At 55.0% G+C, this 14,085-nt stretch overlaps 1 protein-coding gene across 1 annotated transcript; it reads left to right on the top strand.

The window, feature by feature from the left end:
* The first annotated feature begins 5,013 nt into the window (after positions 1-5,013).
* ENO3 (enolase 3) lies at positions 5,014-13,699 on the top strand. Its single transcript, XM_035134598.2, has 12 exons — positions 5,014-5,104; positions 6,516-6,602; positions 6,748-6,843; positions 7,446-7,504; positions 8,095-8,164; positions 8,259-8,392; positions 10,088-10,310; positions 11,559-11,756; positions 12,189-12,390; positions 12,513-12,621; positions 12,864-12,922; positions 13,387-13,699. The coding sequence occupies exons 2-12, from the start codon at positions 6,518-6,520 to the stop codon at positions 13,454-13,456; spliced, it is 1,305 nt and encodes a 434-aa protein (XP_034990489.2). The 5' UTR covers positions 5,014-5,104; positions 6,516-6,517; the 3' UTR covers positions 13,457-13,699.
* Positions 13,700-14,085: the final 386 nt, after the last annotated feature.

Below are 14,085 nucleotides of genomic sequence, written 5' to 3'. Positions count from 1 at the left end.
GGAGCCACCATGGAGAAGGCCCTGCTGCCCTCTTGCCCCCCCCCCCTCCAGACACAAAGAAGAGCCCCAGATGAGGGTCTCAGGGGCTGGGGCAATGGGGTTGCATCCTGTCTGCTTGTGCAGGGCTCTCCATGCATACCCACACACAAGTATGCTGGCCCTGTCACAGGGACCACAGTATACCCATTTCCGCTTTTGTAAAAACACGATTTTTTAGTGTGGCGGCCCCTGCACTCTGGAACTCCCCGCCTCTTGAGACCAGGAATGCACCTTCACAGCTCTAAAAATACTCATTTAGACGTAGACAAGCCTGTCCTGATATTTCGGAAGCTGGTGCGAGTTTTTGTCGCTTTTTAGCCTATCGCTATTTTAACTTTTCAAAAGTCTTCCATGGTTTGTCCAGTCTTCTTATTGCTAATTTTATGGTTTTATCCTTTTATTGTAAACCGCTTTGGGCTGTTTTTATTCCCCAGTGCATAATTTTTAGGAAATACAGTAAACAATTCCATAAATACCATAAAGACAGCTAATGATTTAATAGTAACAGGCATTACGAGAGCAACAGTTTAAAATGAGAGCAGCGCTTGATGCCACTCTCAAATATTTAAAAACGTTAAGCAAGAAGGCTAAAATGGCCGTAATTTGTAAAAAATGGCATCAGTTATATATATTTCTCTTTTTCTGTCTCTCCCTCTCTCCCATCTTTGTGTGCAGAGTAATAAACTCTCCTTCCTTGGAGGCTTTTAAACAGAGGTCAAATGGCCCTGCATTTCAGGGTTGGACTAGATGACCGTTGGAACCCCTTCCAACTCTACAATTATATGATTATATGACTTTGGACTCTCCTTTGTTGGAGGTTTCTAAGCAGAGGTCAGGTGGCCATCTATCACAGGTGCTTTAGTTAAGATTCCTGCATTGCAGCGGGTTGGGGTGGATGACCTCCGGGGGTCCCTTTCAACTCTACATTTCCCTGACTCTATGCTTCCCTGAAGTGCCCGGCGTGTCTTAAGTCAGGTCCGCTAGATGGCACCGCAGCTGCCCTTCAGCATGCCCACCCACCCTCGCTCCATATCTGGGCTCCTTGCAACCCTCTCCCATGAAACCCCATGCCGGCAGTCCTGAGACAAGCCAGGAAACCTCACCCTGGTGACCTTTGCCTGACGGAGCTTCCCAGACCTGCTTGGAGGCTGTGCCAAGGTCAGAGAAATTCACACACACACACAGAGTCCAGCTTCCCAGCTACCCGTTTGTCCGCGGGAAGCTCATCGTCCACCAGGGCATCCACCACCCTGGCAGGCTAGGAAGACTATTTATTCATTTCGAAAAAGGCTTGGTTGCAAAAAAAAAAGGGGGGGGGAACAACAGCACCCAAACCCTTGTGGGGGGCTGGACTATATCTTGAAAAATAAGAATGAACAAATTCCTATGCCCCACAAACAACCCAGAGATGCTGATTCCCGGACCGTCCGCGGGCCGGATTGAGAAGGCGATTGGGTCAGATTCGGCCCCCAGGCCTTAGTTTGCCTACCCATGGTCTACTCTAGACTTTCAAAAGTGGACCAAAAACAGATTAGAGCTCTTCTTGGCTTCCTAAACATCTGGGTTGAATGCTCTAAAACAATTTGGTTTTATTCTGCGAACCACCCTGAGATCTTGTGATGAAGGGAGGCACCTGAATCTCATAAGTAAATTAAAAAACGTTTTTAACAGGCACTGGAAAGAGTATGGGGAAGACGCCTGCCCGATCTCAAGAGGCGGGGAGTTCCAAAGGGCAGGCGGGTTCTTACAAACGTGGACTGGGTGTAACAGGGCATGTGTATGGAGGAGGGCAATCTTTTCGACATCTTAATTGTGGTTATTCTTGAAATATATATGAAAAACCTGCCCTCTTCTTAGAGCAGGGCCCTGGCTTCTGCCTCCTGACCATCCCTTGCTTCCTTTTCCTTAAGCCGCGCTTCTCGAACCCTCCGCTCTCATCCACCTGAGCTTCTGTGCCTTTCGCCTGGTGAGTCCCCAGCCCTTACCGGACGTCACCCGTTGAATTTCTTCCTGGAGCCCTCCCAGGAAGCCCCCTCCCCAAATCCACCACGTGGCTGCCCCCCACGCCCTTCTCAGCATCCTGCCTCATGCAGGCTCCCAAGACCGGGTGGGGGGGTGGGGGGGTGGGGAGACTCCTGGGTCTCCAAGCAGATCCCTCCTTCTCCTCCTGGATCCGAAGAAGGGATCCCCCCACCCCATGGCAGGCCTATGAAAGGTGAGCGGCAGCTAAAGTTTCAGCTCGTCCTTTAAGCCGCTGCTTGGAATGGACCCTTTGACCTTTAGCAGCCTCTAAATTTAGGCCAAGACTTTAGCGGGAGCTGGGCTAAGGGAGCGTCTGCAAGTGGCGGGCACAAGAGGTGCCTTCAAGCATCCCGTGCCCCTGGGGGAGAGGAAATCTGGAGGCTGGAATCCCCCCGCCTCTCGGAGGCAGTGGGGCTCAGGGGTTAGAGCAACCGGGTAGCCTCCAGATTCGTAGACTTGGAAGGGACCCTGGCGGCCATCTAGTCCAACCCCCTGCAATGCAGGAATCTCAACACACCGCCCCCACATCCGTGTTGAAACCAGGCTGGATCCTGCTGGGCTTTGCATGTTGTGGACTACAAGGCCTATCTCTGGAGGGCACACGATTGGCGAAGGCTGGGCTTTGGCAGCAAATGCCCGCCGGAAACGTCATTCTTTCCCTGCCTCGGTTTCCCCTCCGTTGAAATGGAAAGGGGTGCAAATGATTTATTCTCCCATTTAGGCCATAAGGTCGACCGTAGGAAGAAAGCCCTCAGAGCGCTTGAATAGAACCAGAATAGAGTAAAACAAACAAAAGCGCCCTGCAAATTAATCAAACTGGCTTTTTTGGGCAGAACAGGAAGGCGGAGGAATTGCGAGCCTCTGTGATCCTCGTTGCTGCTCAGAGATCCAGTGAGGGGCAGCTGATTCAGGATGGAGGACAGTGATGTGTACAGCGATTCAGAGGAGTGCACCATCAACACTGTGCAGTTCTCCTCGAGGACGAGCGAGGGAGGCCGCCGCCAGGTCTTCAGCAGGGTCTTCCACCAGTGCAACCAGTGCGACCAGTGCACGGGAAAGGCGGAAAGGTCGATCATGGGAGCAGGAGCAGAAGGAGGAGGAGGAGGTGAGTTTCATCGAGTCTTGGAGCTGGAGAGGTGGAAGGGAGCCCCAGGGTCATCTAGTCCAACCCCCTGAATGGCAGGATCGGAACAAGGGGTGCTTGAGTCCAGCCTTCCAGATAAGCCCCAAAGTGTGTGTGTTGGGGAGGGGGGGGGAGATTGTTAATACGGTACTGTTATTTGTTAAATTTCCTGTTCATGTAGGAACAAAACTGGGTCCGTTATCAAATTCTCCCTTATCAAATTCTCCCTTATCAAATTCTCCCTTATCAAATTCTCCCTTATCAAATTCATATGCTGCCCTCAGGGCAGTCTTGAGCAGGTCGGGCGCCCTGGCGCTGAGGGGCGGAGATCGCTCCGGCGCCTCCGCCCTCGCAGGGCGCAGCATGGTTTCCTCCCAGCCCAGCGCCCCTGGCGCACCGCGCCACCGGGGCTCTACCTAGAGCCGGCCCTGGCTGCCCTTCCTCCAAGGATCACAGGGTGGCCTGTAGTATGAAAGCACAAAATATACATACCGTAATAAGGAACGAAGCAGTAGCACCCTCCTCAAACACATGCAAAAGGCTATAGATGGGAGAAGAGGAATGTTTTTGCCTGGCGCCTCAAGGTGTATCATGAAGGCGACAGGTGGACCTCCCTGTGGAGAGCATCCCACAAATGGGGAGCCACTGCAGAGAAGGCCCCGTTCTTGTGAGAAGGGCCTCAGCGGATGATCTCAGGTTCCCAGTGGGTTCATATGGGGAGAGGCGGTCCTTGAGGTACTGCGGTCCTGAGCATGCGTGGCCAAACTTGGCCCTCCACCTGTTTTGGGACTACAACTCCCATCATCCCTAGCTAACAGGAACACTGGTCAGGGATGATGGGAATTGTAGTCCCCAAGCAGCTGGAGGGCCAAGTTTGGCCATGCCTGGTTAAGGCTTCAAAGGTCGAAACCAGCACTTTGAATGGGGAGCCAGTGCAGTCGGCCCAGGGTCAGTGTCATAGGCCCAAACGCTCTTGCCCCGGTGCACAACCTGGGCACAAAATCCTAAAACAGCTGAAGTTTCTGAGCCATCTTCAGAGGCAGCTCCATATATAATACGCTGCAGTAATCTAACCTAGACATTATGAGAGCATAGGCAGAATTTAAGCTGCCCCTGTCCAGTTAGGGGCACAGCTGGGCCACCCAGCGAAGCTGAGGGAAGGCCCGCCAGGCCCCAGCACCATTCCATCCTCCTGCCTAGAAAAAGCAGCGTCCCAGGAGTTTCTCTGGGGACATCTGGCCCCGTCCCTGCTGCCCAGACTGGATCTGTGGGATTGGTCCCAGCCCCACAGCTGCTGGATGCACGAAGGGGCCAGGATGAGTCAGGGAATGCCAGGGGATGGCCAGGACAGGAGGGTTGTTCCCTCTGGCTGTGTAACTTCCTGACAGTAAGAGCTGTTCGGCAGTGGAATTTGCTGCCAAGGAGTGTGGTGGAGTCTCCTTCTTTGGAGGTCTTTAAGCAGAGGCTTGACAGGCATATGTCAAGAATGCTTTGATGGTGTTTCCTGCTTGGCAGGGGGTTGGACTGGATGGCCCTTGTGGTCTCTTCCAACTCTGATTCTATGATTCTATGATTCTGTATCGCTTGCTGGGCTCATGGTATCATAGAGTTGGAAGAGACCCTGGGGGTCATCCAGTCCAACCCCCTGCAAGGCAGGAACCTGTCTCTCCCCCCCCCTGCCCCGTGGAGCTCAAACCTGACCCTGAGATTCAGAGTTTCATTCTCTACTGACTGAGCGGTCCCAGCTGCTGCAGACTTTCGCTCTGTCCAGCCTGCTTTTGCTGACCGTCCCTAACTGGGCCCTGGGGGGGGGGCGGAGCTACACAACCTCCGGGTATAAAGGCGGGGGTCAGCCCCCAGCCTGGGCACTGTCAGCAGCTCCCAGCGACAGCCAAGGACCCCCAAGCCAGCCCTACGCAAGTGAGCGAGCGAGGGCCCCTTCTGGAGCGGGGTGGGGGGAAGGAGCCGTGGGGTGGGGTGGGGTGGGGACCCGAGGCAAGCAAGCCATTAGGGGAGGGGGGCACCCAAGTCGCCCTCCGTTGCCTGCGAGGGGCCAAATCTCTCACGGTCTCTCTGCAAAGGAATGGGGGCAGCCCTCCTTTCTGTAGAATTTCCTCCAAAAAACACTCTCCACGTTTGGGGTTATTAGCAGTGCAGATCAAGGCGTACGCGGCAGACCCTTGAAATGCTCCCTTCCCGAGGAGGGTGGGGGGCACCGCTTTGGAGGTCCCTGGAGGAGGCCTGGGGGGGAGCGTGTTTCTTGGGGGCGCAGAAAGGGCCCCCCATCTCCCCAGACCTTCAGCTCTAAGGCACCAGCTCCTCTCCTTTTCTGCCTTGAGCCAGAGGCCCAGTGACATTTCCCTGCGACCAGAAGAGTGGGGGGGGGAGGCTTCTATTTTTAATCCTGGCAGCTGCTCCGTCCTTCCCTTCCCCCTCTCTGCCAGCGCTGGGTCCCTGGGTGGTGGAAGAGGGTCGCAGGCCGGTGGGCTTGGCGATCTCCGGGTGCAGCTGAAGCATTGATCGTTTTGCAATTAATGCGTCTATGATACTGATACCCCCTCGTGGTCCTGCAAGGAGCCCAAAGCTGCCTCATTTAATCCCAACAACCCTGCGAGGCAGGCTGGGCTGTGGTGGAGTGACTTGCCCAAGGACACCCATGGATGAGAATCGGACTTGGTCTCTCCCCCCGGTCCCAGTCTGGCCCTCTAACCACTGCCCCATGCTGCTTGGGAGAGGCCTCCCTGCACACTTGGGCTGAGGGGGAATCTCTGAAACTGGGCAGGAGAGGGCCAGCGGGGGCTCCAACCCAGGGTGGCTGTGCTCTGCCTCCACCTTCGGAGGCAGAGGCTGGAAACCCCAGGAGGGGAGAGTGCTCCTCTTGCACTCAGATCCTGGTTTTGGGTTTCCCATAATGTGCATCTGGTTGGCCCCTGTGATGCTGGACCAAATTGGGTCCCTTCTGGCTTGACCCAGGACCTTCTGATGTTCTTGTGGAACCTCCAGCTCCAGAGGCAGTCTACCTTGATTCCTAGCTTCTTAGGGGGATTTGGACACTTTGCGGACATGGTGCTGGGCCAGATCCTTTGGGCCTGATCCAGCAGGCCCTCCTTACCTTCTTAGCGCGAGACCAGCCTCCTGGTTCATAGAATTGTGGAATCGTAAAATTGCAAAAAGGGACCCCGAGGAACATCTAGTCCAATCACAATTAAACCATCCCTGTGGCAGTTGAGCCCCCCCCCCAACCTTTGCCAGTGTGAAGCGGGCGCTGGGAGGCAGAAGGCCTGGCTGGCATCCGCTGACACCCCCTGCCCTCCCCTCTCTCCCACCCCAGGTATGTCTATCCAGAAGATCCACGCTCGCGAGATCCTCGACTCCCGGGGGAACCCCACGGTGGAAGTTGACTTGGAGACAGCCAAGGGTGAGTCGTGTGGGCAGGAGATCCCCTGCTGTGGGCAAGGGCAGGGCGTGTTCTCTTGTGGGGAGGGAGCCAAGGAGGGCAGGGAGGGTGCTGGGCGCCTGGCGTCCGGCTGACCCTCTTCTCTCCTCTCTGCCCTCCTCTCCAGGCCACTTCCGGGCTGCCGTGCCCAGCGGTGCCTCAACCGGCATCTACGAGGCCCTGGAACTCCGTGATGGGGACAAGAGCAGGTACCTGGGCAAAGGTGAGGCGTGGTGTCTGATGGAGTGGGATGTGCGGGCCAGTGCCGCAGGGAACATCAAGATTAGGAGGAAGGGAAGTGGGGCCAAGTGGCAGTGACACTTAAGTTCTTCTCTGCACACAAGATGTGCTGTGGATCTGCGGAACTCCCTGCTACTGGGCGGTTACGAATGGCTTGATGTCCATGAGGGGCTTTGGGCGGCTGCTGCCTGCAAGGGCTGGAAGGACCAGGGTTCAGGGACGGGGTGGGGGCTTCCTGCATCAAGATAGGGGCGGGCCATCTCTCTGTGCCCCCTTGCTTGGGGAGGCGGCCTTCCCTGGGGCAACTGGACAGATGCAGAGGTGGAGGGAGTGCTGGCTAGACCCAAGAGCCCAGTTCCTGGCTCCTCTCTTCCTTTGCCCCCTCTCCAGACGCACCACCGTAGAACTACGGTACCCGCCTGCTCCAAGCCCCAGAAGCCTCTTCCCTTAGCGTTTCCTTTCCTCCTCTGCCCATTGGTCTCCATTCTGCCCCATGTCCAGGGTAGCATGGGAGGGAGTGTGCTTGCGCCTTGCACCCAAGCAGGGTCACCTCTACACCCCCTCACCCGCCTGTTCTGCCTGCAGGGGTGTTGAAAGCCGTGGATCACATCAACAAGACCATCGCCCCCACCCTGATCGAGAAGGTGAGAGGGAGAGGGTGGGACCCTGGCAGGGCTTGGGGGGGGGTCACCCTGAGCAGCTCTGGGCGCTCAGTTCACCAAACTGTGGAGTTGGAAGGGACCCCCCCCCCCACAAGGCAGGTATCAGAGAGAGAAACCAGGATTCTGGGGTGGGGCAGAAGCCCTTTCCTACAACCCCACAGAAAGCCCTCAAAGCCCCTCCCCCCAGGACCAGGCCCTTGCAGGTTCAAAGAGCCCCCAGGGTCTCCCCAGGCAGCCAGGAACACTCCCCCCCCATCACTGAGCAAGCCAGCAGGAGCAGGAGAAGGAATCCTTCTTAAATTATTTTATTTGTTAACTTTTTAATTGAAAGTTCAAAAAGCACATAACTATACGTGCACCAAACGTGGTGAGACCCAAACAAAAAAGAGAAAAAGGAAAGGAGTAACAGAACCCAAACCCTTGTCCCAAAGACATTTTATCAGATGCAACACCCCCCCACCAGTTATTCCCAGTTTCACGGGGTTCAGTTTCTATATCAGGGAAGGTGCCAGGTCGGGATTCGAACCAGGATTCCCGGGAAACAAGCATCCCTTTTCTCTCTCCTCTCTTAGAAGCTGAGCGTTGTGGAGCAAGAGAAAATCGACAAGATGATGCTGGAGATGGATGGGACAGAGAACAAATGTAAGTGGGGGCCTCTTCTCCCTCACCCCCCCCTGCTCCATTGACTTCTCCCGCAGCCCCTCACCCAGCCCCCCCCCATCTTTCCTCCCCACAGCCAAGTTTGGGGCCAATGCCATCCTGGGCGTCTCCCTCGCCGTCTGCAAGGCGGGTGCTGCTGAGAAGGGCGTCCCCCTCTACCGACACATCGCAGATCTGGCTGGCAACAAGGACCTTATCCTGCCCGTGCCCGTGAGTGTCCCGGGAGGGGCGGGGCGGGTGGGGTCCGGAGCCAAGCCCCCTCTCTTTTTTTGGGGGGAGTGCAGGCTCCCCAGAGGATTGGATTGGATTAATATATCAACAACATCAATGGGGAAACGTAGCAAAAAGGATCAAAAATATCAACCGTAAAGCTGTAGACTGCCCTGTGATCCTTGGATGAAGTGTGGCATATAAATATAATAATAATAATAATAATAATAATAATAATAATAATAATAATAGAAGTGCAAAGATGCAGTGCGGCTCCAAATGGATTATCAGGTTTTAGCTAAAGGTTTCCTTTGCAAGAGATTTATTTCTTTTTTAACAAGTGAGTCCACACACACCCTGCTTTGGAGAAGGAAGGGTCTCTCTCAGGGCGGCCCAACTTCTCATACCAAGGGGGTCGCAAGAGTTCTTCAACCAGGAACCTGCGCCTTGCCCCGCCTTCTTGTGTGGAGTGGGGGGGGGGGCGAGGCCTAAATTTGACCCCCCACCCCACCCCCCAGCTCCTGTGCTTTCTCCCCAAAGATGGAGAAGGGAGGTTCTGGGCTTTGCCTCCCTTCTCTGTCCTTGGGGCTGTGGCTGGCGGGGTGTGTGTGTGTGTGTGTGTGTCAAAGATGGTTGAGAGCCCTGATCTGGATAAAGAATCTCTATAGGGTCGGGGTTCGAGATGAGACAGTTGCGACCCCCTTGCTGGAAACAGGAAGGGAGAGTTGCTCTTGCCTTTGAATCCTGCTTGGGGAACTTCCCAGTGAGAAGAGGGGGCTGGACTAAGGGGGCCCCCTCTGGCCTGATCACGCAGGCTCTTCTGGTGTTCTTAAAGGAGCTGGACATTTGCATACAGTACATGTCAATAGCACTAAGATTTGCAGGAGGACAGAATAATTGCAACACGCAGGAAGAACAAGGAGAGAGTTTGAATGTTTCACCTGTAGATGTAGAAATCATTTAATGTGTCAAAACTGCAGTTGCCATATAAGGGATTGTTATTTTGACTGGAGCGTAATTGGAATTTACAAGATTTTGGAACGCAGAAGTAAAGTAAATCATCAAACCATCAATTATCGCACGCAGGCCGGGGGGGGGGGGCTAAATTGTATACCGTATTGGCCCGAAAATATAAGCTGCACCTGCAAATTAAAATTGAAAGGGGGTAAAGAAAAAAAGACAGTACCCAAATATAAGCCGTTCCCTTAAAATTTCACAGGCACTCAGACCCGTTCCGTTTTACCTTGTGTCTGTTTCAGCAGCGAATTTGTAAAAGCCCATTTTTGTAAGGTCGCAAATTAAAGCCGCGCTTTAACTTTCCACGGTCGGAATTTGGGGGGGGGGAAGTGCAGCTTATATTCAGGCCAATACGATAATTTGTCCTCTGAATGATTGGTATTACAAATTGTATTATAATTTGGCATTGTTATAATGCGGCTATTATTGGATTGTTGTAATTGAAAACTAATAAAAATGATTGTTGTATAAAAAAAAGAAGATTTGCAGGAGAAATGAAATTATGCTATATATATATAGAGAGAGAGAGAGTCCTTCAAGCTCTGCCCTTTAGCTTGTGAGGTGTCTTTCGGAGGCCACCCGTCCCGATCACGAAGACTGGCAGTCTTTGGGCCTGGGCAGCGAAGCCTCCCCTCCGGATCCTGACCCCTTCCTCCTGCCCCCCCTTGCCCCCGCCAGGCCTTCAACGTGATCAACGGAGGCTCCCACGCCGGGAACAAGCTGGCCATGCAGGAGTTCATGATCCTGCCCGTGGGCGCCAGCACCTTCAAGGAGGCCATGCGGATCGGGGCCGAGGTCTACCACAACCTGAAGGCCGTCATCAAGAGCAAGTACGGGAAGGACGCCACCAACGTGGGCGACGAGGGCGGGTTCGCCCCCAACATCCTGGAGAACAACGAAGGTAGCGCCTCGTGCCAGGCGGCGGGGGGCAAGGGGGGCAGGAGGAAGGCAGGCTACTTTTAGCGGGTGGCAGGCAAGTGGGGTTAGGGTTTCACGCCACCCTCGCCCTTTAAAAGCTGCGCCGTGGCCGGAATTAGCTCGGCGGCTGTAACCGGAGCTCCGGGGAAAGGGCAGCGGGGAGATGGCGCTGGGCTCGCCCTCAAGGGTCAGCTTCCTGTGGGAAGGAGCCCGCTGCTGAAGGCCCAGGCAGATGGATTCAGAATACTGAAGGCGGTTCTGGTTGCCTCGCCTCAAAAAGGACATGGAAAAGAAGGCAGCCCGAAAGGTCAAGGGAGGGGGGCAGAGACTCCCCTGTGAAGGAAGGGGGCAGATTTGGGGGCTTTTCAGTTTAGAGGAAAGGCAAGGAAGAGGCCACGAGATGGTTTGATTTGATTTATTGTGTTCCCATGCCACTTTTCGTTCAAATGAATCTCATTTCAAGCAATAAATAACCATAACGGAATAGCACATCGCGAATGCATCATTTAAAGTAATTACCAAATTATCGATAAAACAGTTGCAATCTATAAAAAAAACTTAACAAAACAGCAACTAAACAATAAGCCAAATCTCGCAATTACAGCAAGTCGTGTGATTAACAAATCAATGCAGCATTTAGAATCTATAAAGCAATATTGAAAGCATGAACAAAATTGCAACTAAAAATATAAGCTAAGCACTAAGGTGGAATTATGCAGAGAGCATCGTTTTCCTCCTTCTCTTGTGGGCATCCGAGGAAGGTGAATGTGGGGAGGAAAGAAAGCTCTCCTATTGCAGAGTTACCGTAAACTGCCAGAGGCAGGGACAGATTTCCAAGAGGAGGAGGAGGAGGAGAGGGCGATTGAGGGCTTCCCAACCACCATGGCTCTGCCTAAAATGCCAGAGGAGGTCCTGCTTCTGAATCCCAGTTTCTGAAAACCGCAGGAGTGATGCTCTTGTGCTCCCGTGCTTGTGGGTTTCCCGTAATGGGCATCTGTTTGGCTCCTGTGAGGACAGGATGCTGGACCGGATCAGCCCCCTTTGGCCTGATCCTGCAGGCTCTCCTTATGTTCTTAACTGAAGGCTTCTGGATCTCGGTTGCTGGAAGCCCCCGAAGCAAGACGGCTCTTTGTGCTCGGCTTCTGCGCTTGGGCTTTCTCCCCTGGGCAGAGATGCTCTTTGTACTGGGGCGCCCCCAGTTTCTCACTCTCTCCTCCTATCCCCCCGCCAGCCCTGGAGCTCCTCAAGAGTGCCATCGAGAAGGCCGGCTACCCGGACAAAGTGGTCATTGGCATGGATGTGGCGGCCTCCGAGTTCTTCCGCAAGGGCAAATACGACCTGGATTTCAAGTCCCCCGACGACCCCAACCGCTACATCTCCGGCGAGAAGCTGGGGGAGCTTTACCAGAGTTTCATCAAGAACTACCCTGGTGAGAGAGAGAGAGAGAGAGAGAGAGAGAGAGAGAGAGAGAGAGAGAGAGAGAGAGAGAGAGAGAGAGAGAGAGAGAGAGAGAGAGAGAGAGATGGCCAAGTTGCTTCCGGGGCCCACAAAACCCAGGGGGCCAAATCCCGCTGAAATATCTCATTTTGTAACTCTGCGGAACTCCCCGCTTAGGATTGCGCTCTTAGAGGCCCTCCTAGCTCCTTTTCTGGACCCCTTCCCACATCCCTGGCGAGGGACATGCCCAGGGGCGCTCTCTTCACTCCTCCAGCCCCACTGGGTGGACCCCAGGCCTTGTCCATCCGGGAGGTGAGCCTGAGGGCTCTGGGCAGGGGGCGTGGGGCAGAGCGGGGGGAGAGATGAAGGTGTGTGCGCGCCTGCCTGTAACGCCATCCCTCCCCTCCCCACCTCGCTGCCCCAGTCGTCTCCATCGAGGACCCCTTTGACCAGGACGACTGGGAGACGTGGTCCAAGTTCCTGACGCAGGTGCAGATCCAGATTGTGGGCGACGACTTGACGGTCACCAACCCCAAGCGCATCCAGCAGGCCGTGGAGAAGAAGGCCTGCAACTGCCTCCTGCTCAAGGTCAACCAGATCGGCTCCGTCACAGAGTCCATCCAGGCGTGAGTGTCCGGGGAGGCAGGGCAGGGCGTCCTCTGGGGAGGGGCTGGGATGTGTGGAGCAATTGTGGCAGGGGCAGGATCTCCCAGGACACCACCCAAACCGTCGTCTCCTTCCTTCCCAGCTGCAAGCTGGCCCAGAGCAACGGCTGGGGGGTCATGGTGAGCCACCGCTCCGGGGAGACCGAGGACACCTTCATCGCCGACTTGGTTGTGGGTCTCTGCACAGGGCAGGTGAGAGGACCAGGGTGGGGTTCAGCCGGTGGAGAGGGGGCGCCTGTATCCCCTCCCCACTCCCCATTTTGAACGCTTTTCCCTGCTCGGCCTGTTTCCCCCATTCAGGGCTCCTTCGTGTATTCTGTGGGGTGGGACAGTGTGGGTTTTAAACCTCACAAGGCCTCCTGAGCGATGTGCCGACAGGGCACAGCGCATGTTTTGCCAATCAATGCCTCAATATCTTTGGTGCCGTTTTGCAGATCAAGACTGGAGCTCCCTGCCGCTCCGAGCGTCTGGCCAAGTATAACCAGCTGATGAGGTGAGGAGATTCAGGATCCCTTCTCTCCCCACACAGGCTTGCTGGGGGTGGGGGTGGGGATTTCGCCTTTGTGGGGCGTCCCAGTTCAGCAACTCACAGAATGGTAGATAGAATTGGAAAAGGTCCCCCAGGGGTCATCCAGCCCAACCCAGAATCACAGCTCCAGAATCCATGACAAACTTTCCTTAAACACCTCCAAGGGAGGAGAGTCCATCATCTTCCAAGTGCCTCAAATAGCTTTTACCGTCAGAAAACTTTTCCCGATGTTGAGTCGGAATCTCCTTTCTCGTAACTTGACGCCATGAGTTCGAGTCCTCCCTTATGGAGCTGCAGAAAACAAGCTTGCTCCATCTCCCAAGTGGGCCCTGTATCTCCTCTTCTCCAAGCTAAACACCCCCGTTCCTCCCCGAGTCTTGCTTTCCAGACCCAGCGCTGATCTTGCTTCCCATCTCCCTTCCTTGCAGGATCGAGGAGCAGCTGGGAGACAAAGCAGTGTTTGCCGGCCGCAAATTCCGCCACCCTCTGGCCAAGTAAAAGCAGCGCCTGGCCCACAGCCCCACCCCAGGGGGGAGCAAGGGAACCCCAGGGAGAAAGTGACAAGAGACCGACCCACCTGCTCTCCTCTCCACCCCCTCCCCCACTGGCCAGGGCTGGCTGGATCCCCTCATTTCCCCCTTCCGGGTCCTGGGCAAAGGACCTGGCGGCGCAGCTGAGGAGCCTCTGCTCTGCCATCCCATCTCGGGGCAGCGAATAAACAAGGCCGTTGTGCCAGAGCAAGCGGGGTCAAGGTCCTTCTTTACGTCTTCTGGGAAACGGGACGAGGGGTGTGTGTGTGTGTGTGTGTTAGCCAGGCAGAGGCAGATTTTGGGGTGCGCGGCTGGTTCAGCCGCACTGGGCACCACACTGAGAGGGCCCCGCAACAATAGAACGGAAGGCGGGTGCGCCAGTTTGGTACCAGTGAAATTGGGAAGCACCAAGTCCGCCCTTGAGCAAAGTTCCCCTTTGTGCTTCAAGCAGGCTCCTCTCACCTCCCTCCATCTCTCTGCCCGGGCTGGGCAGTGTTGGGATACATCACCTGCTAAACATCGTGATATATCGAGATAGCATGATCTCTGAAATAAGGCTGGAGCTATGCAGAGGCATTGGCTGGCTTCATGGTTTCC

Source organism: Zootoca vivipara, chromosome 13 (assembly GCF_963506605.1).
Source record: "Zootoca vivipara chromosome 13, rZooViv1.1, whole genome shotgun sequence".
Classification (NCBI taxonomy): Eukaryota; Metazoa; Chordata; class Lepidosauria; order Squamata; family Lacertidae; genus Zootoca; species Zootoca vivipara.
This window is presented reverse-complemented; position numbering and strand designations above follow the sequence as displayed.